The sequence below is a fragment of the Myzus persicae genome, unplaced genomic scaffold, assembly GCF_001856785.1.
Source record: "Myzus persicae strain clone G006 unplaced genomic scaffold, MPER_G0061.0, whole genome shotgun sequence".
Classification (NCBI taxonomy): domain Eukaryota; kingdom Metazoa; phylum Arthropoda; class Insecta; order Hemiptera; family Aphididae; genus Myzus; species Myzus persicae.
The window spans coordinates 3,571-13,463 of record NW_019104043.1 but is presented as its reverse complement, the minus strand read 5'-3'; the positions used below and the strand labels follow the sequence as shown (position 1 = coordinate 13,463).

Here is a 9,893-nt window from a genome sequence, read left to right as displayed (position 1 = left end):
TAGAGTTTCGAATATATTCAATATTAACGATATATTTTCGATAATAGAGATATGTTTTGTTCAAAATAAAAAATTTGGTATGACAGAATCAAAGAAAACAGTAACTTGAACACCCCAAAGGATATGAATATTGAATAACGAAAAAAAAGCCAATCTCTTACATCGTCAGTCGTCAGTCAGTCTCGAAATGCATCGGCAAAAAATAATATTCCAATTACATATGTGTAGGCACTAGATACGTATATAGCCATATAGGTATATTATATTATTAGTAGGTATGGTATATACTATATTGTATAAGTATATTTGCCATTAGGGATATGTGTATCCATTGGTTACTTTTAAGCCAGATAAAAAAAATCTATCAAGATAAGACGATCGATAAAAAGTATTATCTTAATAGTAATTACTAATTACAAATGAACATAAAAATTAAAATTTACATGATGGACATATTATTATGTATTACCTATGTAAATATATACCTATATATTTTTTTAATTAAAACAAAAACAAATACAACATACAAATATAATTCTTAAAGTAAAATATATATTTATTATTTTTTCGAATAATAATAAAGTATTTTTCTTTATGGTTTTATAAAAATTGTGATTCCTAAAATACTATATTTTGATATCACTTTTACTTGAAAATTTTTTTTTTTTTTGTTTATTAAAGTGGAAGTAGAATTTTATCTATACTTACTTCATTTTCATTTGATACCGCATATTTTATGGCTACGTTTATAATAGTATTTTACTTTTTTTTCATTTAGCTGCATATGTAAAGCTTTTTCATTGAGACATAATTTAGGTGCAAGTTATTTATTTAGGCACCTACCTAAGACTTACAAGATAATGGCACGAATTTCAGTGCTTTTAATAACGTTAAAATATCATATGAAATCACCTGTGCCAACACACCATGGAAATGTAGAATGTAGGGAAATGTATTTTCTATAGCAGTGCTCATATTATAATAATCATAAGTCTCGCACCGATCTATACAAAATAATAGCACAATAGTATTATAGTAATGATACAACCGACTGCGAGGCGCGAACGACCCTCTCTGTAATCTCGGTCCTCGAAAACCTCAAAATGTCCTGTCCCGCGCAGGTTCATCCGAAATCCGAATGAACCACAATTTATATATATATTTATTCATCATGAATAATAAATAATAATAATAATACGCGCGCGCGTGTGTGTGTGTGTATGTTTTTAGCGCACTAAGGGTGCGTCAATCATTAAACTGCAGCAAATATTGGTCAATTGTCATATATTATATTTATAATATGTAAACTACAATAACACGCACCACAAGCGATTCACCCTCCCCCTTGTATACACATAAATATAAAACTTTTATGTATACACAGCATACACACGTTTCTATTTAATTGAAACTTTATCAAGTCCAAGTATGTATACAGTAGACAGAAGTATATTTACAATATTACAATACAACGACTAATCTTTGCGGATCACCAACCAGTATTCAATTTCCCTACCCATTTGCAGCATGAAATTCAAAGATCAAAAACAGAAAACGGAAAATAAAGTAAAAATGTATAGTACTAATGATATTATTGACTTTTTTCAATTAAATATTTAACTGAATAACAACACGATTCAAAGGTACAATTTTTTAATTTTAATCATTATTATCGTAATTGTTAGTGAATGGTTAATGCGTTATAAATTATTATATTTTCGTTCGACAAGTATTAATATACAGCCGTACAAAAATAGTCGTATTTTTATCATGTTTCGGGACGCGAGAGAATTAAAACTTGAATTCAGCAGATTGCTCGATATTAGGTGTAATAACGGTAAGTCGGTCAGCTTACAAAATTCATTCAATGATTATTGGGATTACCTCACAAGCAAACTAACAATAAAAATAACAATAAAATATTTATTGCAAAATGTTCGTCACCCGATAATTTTAACAAATAATTTAACAATTTATTTAATTAGATTTTTTTTAAAACTACTAAATACCTACTAATTGGACAATTTACGTGTATGTGGTGTATTATACGTATACCTACTTTTTTCTGTAGCTCAGTTTAAACAATTTTGTACAACTTTTTAAGCACTCAATTAAATTAAATAAATTAAAGTTATATCATCATATATTATTATAATGATAAATGATTGTTTAAAGTATAATATTAATATACTCGCTTAAAATTATGTCAGCTCAGCCTCAGCGTTTGTTTTCTAATTTTCTCTCTCCAGCCCAAGCGCAACATAGACAAGACGTATTCACGCAAAATCATTTTTTTTATATTTATAAGAAATCTTAGAGTAAAACCACCCACAACAAAAATTATAAAGAACTATATTTTTGATGTTTTGATATATCGGTTTTATATTTTATTATTATTTGACTTTATATTAATAATTTAAATTCATCTGAGAGGAAGGAAAACAAATATATAAGTATTAAGCTAATTAAATTTTATTTAACCAAAGTAGTTTATTTTTTAATTTTGCACAAGAAATATTTATTTTTGGCCTTTTGGGACAAACACTGTAATTTAAATTAATTCTTTAAGAGGATTTCAGTGTACCTACTGTTTGTTTACTAATTCTAACCCACATGGAAGTGTGTAACATAGACAAATCGCATTCACTCAAAATACATTTTTTTGATGTTTTATAGTTATCTTAAAGTAAAATATATACTACAAAAATATTGGAAGTATTAAGCATAAATTAAACTAAGTTTTATACAGTTTTCGCCATTTTGTATATAAATAATATATACATAATACATTTATTAAAGGTGGAAATGTCAATGGTGGGGGGTGTTTAACCACCTATCTACGTTTCATGTCTTCGCCACTGGGTTACATACGTACCTATTACAAGCTTTATTACAGCTTCATTTCAATCTATAAAATGTAATGAAAAATGTATGAGACCTATAAACTCCTTAAACCAGAGGTATTCAAACTTTTTCATCACACGGTTCCTTTAAGTCTTCACAAAATGTTGACGGCTCCCAAATTATAAATGACAAAAAAATAAATGTTTATATGAATGTAATTTATATTTTATTATTTATTTACCATATTACATAAATAAAAAAATTAAAGCTAAATTTAGCGAATGATTGTTGTAGACAATTCAACGTTTCCCAACCGGTGTGCATCAATGATAATAGTAAACATTTTTCGTAAAAATATTTATTGGTTTTCAATTATACTACGCGGCTCCCTTCGACAACTCCCGCGACGCCCCTGGGAGCCCCGACGCACAGTTTGAATACCTCTGTCCTAAACTGATTATACCCTTTAGGAAATCCTTACCTTTTAGCTACCTGGCTGCCCATTTATCATTTGAGCTTTTTGTAATATTGCTTGTTCCTTGTTTAGCGTCTTCAACGAAGTACCAGCTAGTAAATAGGTAGGTAACTAACATAAAAAACTATAATCAAAAATAACTATCGAACTATAATCAAGTACTACTATCTTAGACCATAGTATATGTATATCTAATGTATTTGCTATAATTATTGGTATATGCTATAAATTATTTTAAATAGGTATAATAGGCATAATAGGCATATAAGTATATAATTACCTATAATATAACTTATAACTTATAAGTATATTCTATAGTGTGATATAAGTATGTATTTTGAGTTTTTATGAGATTAACTATGGAAGAGAAAACACCATAAATTACCGTTTACTCCATGACAATCACAAAATAAATTTATGAACTCCGTAGCTGATGATAAAGTAAACAATAATAATAATAAGATTATAACAATATAAAAAATTATTTATTTATTTATTAGTACTTATCGTCTGGCGGCTATCACAAATTAAGATAGTTAAGATCGTCTTAATTCGTGGTACCTATGTGAACATTGTGTGTTCTGATTTCAAAGCTTTCAAATTTCAATGTTCAATGAAAGTTGACAGACAAGTAGACAACAGTTAATAACGATGAACAAGTAATTTATTTTAAAATTTAATTTGTTTTTTATTACTATACAAGTTAACATTATTATCCCCGTTTTGGAGATCGGGTAAGTATATCGTTTTTTCCTGGCCAGCAGATGGTCTCCAACTCGTTCACCAAAGCGGAAATCGAAAAATGTCTGTGTATACAAGGCAATCCAACGAAATGGAAAGGGCTGTTGATTGGATCATTAAGGAAGATCGCCGATTTGGTGCACCCTTTGTTAACAGTGAGCGACGAAGCATTAGAATGTGTCGAAATGCTAGTTGTTCAATGTCTGGAGATACTGACTTTAAGGTCATCACCACCTCACACTGTATTTGACATTGAAGACCAAGTAAAACGATGGTTTCCTAAGCCAATAGACAAGTGGGCTATTAAAGATGCAAATGAGGCAATAGAGAAGAACAAGAAAAAACACCCTTTAATATTACCAACCGATAAAATTCATAACTTAGTGCAAAAGGAAATACTCCAATACAAGTTAGACTATCCAGTAGCTCTTTATATAACAGCTGTCTTAGAATACATGGCAGCTGACATTTTAAAATTAGCTGGTAACTATGTTAATAATATACATCGTGTAGAAATCAGCTACCAAGACCTCTGTGTCGCGATATGTGGTGATAAAGTATTAATGGACTTGTTTGGCCAGCATGACAACAATGGTGACTTGAACCTGTCTGAATTAGGTATTGATAAAATTCCAAAAACTACTACTTATGAAGAAGTCATAAGAGATCTAATGCACGATGAAAGACAACTTATTAGAGATTTACATTTAATTTTAAAAATTTTCAAAGAAGAAATTGATCGTATCATTCCTGTAGGTAGCAGTCAAGAATTGGATAATATGTTCAACAATATTACAGACATATGTAAGACTACTGCTCTATTTTTAAGTTCTATTGAAGACATATTGGAAATTGCAGAGGATAAATCAGCTACAGTTGGTTGTTGTATTGAAGAGTTAGCAGAAGCCGCTGAATTTGATGTGTTTGCACGCTATGCAAATGATATTGTTAAAAAACAATGTAGGGATATATTTTGGAATTTAATCGGTAAACCAGAAGTTTCAAATTTACTTCAATCAGCTGGTTATGGTTTTAAAGAAGCTGTAAAATATTATTTTCCAAAATTATTACTTTTACCCCTGTGGCATTGTATTCTCTATTTTGAGTATTTTAGAATTTTACATCAACTTTCTCCTTCCCAGCATGATAGAGAGTGTTTGGAACAAGTAGAAGGCATTTTGAGACCCTTACAATTACAAATGACATCAGCTGCAAATCAAGTTAACTTACCAGATAATGTCAAAGAATTTGGACTCAAAATTAATGCAACACCTAGACGATTGTTAGCCATTGAAAAATTGAATGAAATGCAAAAAGCTATTGATGGTTGGGATGGTAAAGATATGGGTCAATGTTGCACAGAGTTCATAAGAGAAGGAGTACTTGTAAAAGTTTCAAGTGGAGGTAAGCGTTGTTCAGAGCGTAAAGCAATCTTATTTGATGGTGTTCTTCTTTTATGTAAATCAAATAGCAGAAGAACTTCAGTATCGGTCAGCTCTCAACTTGTTGGTGGTTTATCTGAGTTCAAATTAAAAGAAAAATTATTTATTAGAAAAGTGGAAATTGTTGATAGAGATGATACAGACGAGACAAAAAACTTTTTTGAAATAGTCCCTCGTTTACAGCCACCGGTAATATTAGTTGCCAATTCTTTTCAAGATAAAGCTAATTGGATGGCCGATTTAATTATGCTGAACACAAAAAGTATGCTAGACAGAACCTTAAACAGTATACTACTTGATGAAGATAAAAAATTTCCCTTACGGTTACCTTCAATTGAAGAATACAGATTTGTTGAACCTGATTCTCGGTCTAACATAATTTTTGAGGAAAAGGAAAATAATGGTGTTCCTCTTATTAAAGGTGCCATTTTGCTGAAACTTATAGAAAGATTGACATATCATATTTATGCTGATCCAAAATTTGTAAAAACATTCTTAACAACATATCGCAGTTTTTGTTCACCTCATGAATTAATGGATCTCCTAATCGAAAGGTATAACATTCCCGAGCCTTTTGGTATAACAATGGATTCAGTAAGTCTTCGAGATGAAACAAAACGATTTAAAAAAGAATATTTAGTACCTGTTCAATTTAGAGTGTTAAATGTGATTAGGCATTGGGTCGACTATCACTATTATGATTATCAATGTGATCCGTATCTATTAGATAAATTGCATGCATTTATAGAATCAATTAATGGAAAATCAATGAAAAAATGGGCGGATTCAGTTATTAAAATAATTCAAAGAAAAACTTCTGAAGCTCAAAAAGAAATAACGTTTGCATTTGATTCGCCACCACCAGCAATTGAAGTACATATGGATTTTAATGGAAATGATGATTTTAACATTCTACTTGTACATCCTATTGAATTTGCAAGACAGTTGACTCTTATTGAATCTGAAAATTATAGAGCAGTTAAACCTTCAGAGTTGGTTGGATCTGTATGGACTAAAAAAGACAAAGAAATAAATTCTCCAAATTTACTTCGATTAATCAAACGTACTACAAACTTTAGTCGTTGGATTGAAAAAGCTGTTGTTGAATGTGAAAATATTGAAGAGAGAGTAGCGGTTGTGTCAAGATTTATTGAAGTAATGATGGCTTTAGACGAACTAAATAATTTCAATGGTGTCTTAGGTGTTCTTTCAGCTATGAGTTCGGCTGCAGTATTTCGCCTAAAATTTACAATGCAGTCAGTCAATGCTAGACTTGATAGAGCTCTAGAAGAAGCTCGAGATTTGAGTAATAATCATTTTAGAAAGTATCAAGATAAATTAAGAAGTATAAATCCACCATGTGTCCCATTCATTGGTATGTATTTAACAAATATATTACATATTGAAGAAGGTAATCCAGATTGTTTGACAAACAACCCAAATTTAATAAATTTCAATAAGCGGAGAAAAGTGGCAGAAATTATTGGAGAAATCCAGCAATATCAAAATCAACCATACTGTTTAAATGTCGAGCCTAAAATAAAAAAGTTTTTAGAGAACTTAAATCCTTTCAATGATATGAAAGATACAGATATTAGTAACTATTTGTATGAAAAATCTTTAGAAATTGAACCAAGAAATAGCAAACAATTTCCCAAGTATCCACGAAAATGGCCAGACTTAAATCTGAAATCACCCGGCTTAAAGTCTAAAATACGAGTGCCATCAGTATCCTCCAAAGATATGGATGTCCAAGGCAGAAGAAATTTAAGTTCATCAAGTTCTTTAGTTATTCAAATGGATAAAAGAGATGCAGATGATTCTGTCTTCGCACCAGTAACATTTACTTTAGGAAAAAATAACGATGTTCCTCCAGTTCCACCTCGACTGAGTAAAATAGATGGATCTTTCAGACCACCTATACCACCAAGAAGAATGGCTCCACCTTTACCTCCGAGAAGATTACTAGTTGAAGAAGTTTCAACTTTCAAGAAATTTGTTGTAGACTTACCCAAACCAGAAACTAATCAAGACTTGAATTGGAACAAAAACCTTGTACCGGTAGTTAGTCCTAGTAAAAAGTCTATAGATCTAAAAACAAAAGCAATTAATTTTCCCAAACGTGATAATACTTTTGAACGTCTGAGCGGACCACCATTCTCAAGGCCAGAAGCTATACAAAACTCTAGGTTTCCATTCAAACTATTTGTACTAAAAAAAACAACTCCTTCTATGTTCCAATTCAATGTTTGAATACCTAATACTATTTTCTATAAGCATTATAAATCAATATATCAAGAACCAGTTATGAAATGATTGCCAAATTTTAATTTAGTTGTATAAATGTATCCAGACAAATTGTATTTTAGTTAACTTAAGTAATGACCCTAGTATATCCTATAAACTTGTAATATGCGATACCAAATTCTGGATAAAATAATATAGGTTCTCGGGTTTTATTTCTATATCACATATTCATTTTTCTCTTTGAAATTATCAAAACATGTTTTTAATTTTCAGTGAAATGAATTCTTCCGTTACATTTTTATAATTTAGTCCATTTGTTATAGATTGTATTCTGTCAATTTGATTTTTATATTTGTAATTCCATAACACCAACGTTTGGTCCAATATTAAATAATGTTGGATTGAAATTATTATTGAAAAAAAATTGCGTTTTGTCTGTGATAACCTGTGTATAATTTGACCTTGGATATTTGTTCTTGATGTATTCGTACATTGTTACAAGCCATGCAGATTTACAAATTGTGTAGTACCTATTGATTAATATTGTAATATTGTGAAAGTATGTAGCTAAAATATTGATATTTCAATATATTTTACTGTTTATTATCATATTATGTAAACACTTTAAAAATTATTTTTACAGTGTTAGAATATTTTGAGTAGTGATATATGAAGATCATATGATATTAAGCTTTAATTTATATACAACATTGACTATTGAGTAAAAAATATACCTATACAATGTATATTGATCAAAACCTACAACATAGTGAACATGTGTTTAAAATATATTAAAATATTCATTAAGTGTATCGTGTATGACACATAAGTTTACAGACACTTATGGTGCTTTAAAACAAAAAAATGGTGAAATTATATAAAAGTTAAACTACCTACTTAAGTTGTAGTCCTATTTTTCATATTATTATTTACTATATTTGTTGTAGGTTATATAGATTTATAGAATTATTATTCACAATATATCATTATTTTTAAGAATATAATTATTTTAAAATATATTCTTGATTTATGTTTAGTTTTAGTAACTTAGCATTAATACTTTTTGTAGTTAGTTGATAAACACCATGATATGTTCAACTTTGTTAAATAGAGTATAGAGCTATTATATTTTTATTGAATAAATCAAACTAAATTGTTATGATAATATATCGAATGAATGTGTATATTTTTTCTATTTCTTTGATAAAATATGTTTCAATCACACAAATTAGAGGCTCTTCAAGGCTGAAACTTAAATTTTTGTAGTCTATACTACAACAATGACTTAATTGATCAATTAATTGTATGAATTATTTTATGAAAAAAAAAATTAATGATTATTTATTATGCTATATAAAATGGTTATAACTTTATAAAAACTGTTCAGTGATTTATAGACCACAAAAGAGATGACGATAAAAATGTATTACTACAGTGAAACCTCTGAATAGCGGACACTCTTGGTCACCAAAATTTTGTCTGTTATTCGGAGGTGTCCGTTATTCAGAGGGGATACATTTTTGAAATTTATTTGTATAATAATGTACTATGTATGTAAATATACATATATGTAATGTTTTTACTTATTATTTATTGTAAGTTATTACATTTTTATATTTTTACAAATTACATATTATTATTTAAAGTATATTTTTACAATCAAAAACAAAAATTATTATTTAATATTTATCATTACATTTTTATATTTTTACAAATTACATATTATTATTTATAGTATATTTTTACAATTACAATTAAAATTATACAAAATACATATTTTTAAATTATTTTTGTTTGAAAAAATCAGTGAGCTTTGTCTGTTTATAATTACACCGTCTCTGTACAATCTCATTAGTAATATCATTCGCTAATGTTACAGCAGAAGTAAAAATAGAATTGCTCTTTACCTCTATTGATGAAATGAAATGACTTACGCTCTTTACAGCAGACAAAGCATCCTGTAAACTTGTAATTTGATATTTTGAAGTTTCTGCTTCTGCAGGCTCGTCTTCTTCCTCATTTTCGGGCTCATCGGGCTCATCAGGATCATCGGTGCCCGTTAGATGGAGATACAGATAGGCATATTACAGATTATATTTTCAAATAATGATTAGGGATTTACCATTATTTTAAAAATTCCCTAA

The 9,893-nt window shown here is 29.0% G+C and overlaps 1 protein-coding gene across 1 annotated transcript; it reads left to right on the top strand.

Annotated features, from left to right (window-relative positions):
* The first annotated feature begins 3,785 nt into the window (after positions 1-3,785).
* Positions 3,786-8,923, top strand: LOC111037932 (protein son of sevenless-like). The gene has a single exon (XM_022320781.1). It carries the CDS (start codon positions 4,084-4,086, stop codon positions 7,753-7,755), a length of 3,672 nt encoding a protein of 1,223 aa, XP_022176473.1. The 5' UTR covers positions 3,786-4,083; the 3' UTR covers positions 7,756-8,923.
* The last annotated feature ends 970 nt before the right edge of the window (positions 8,924-9,893 follow it).

Coding starts and splice junctions, on each gene's coding strand:
- LOC111037932 (XM_022320781.1), top strand. CDS start 4,084: ATGGTCTCCAACTCGTTCACCAAAGCGGAAATCGAAAAATGTCTGTGT.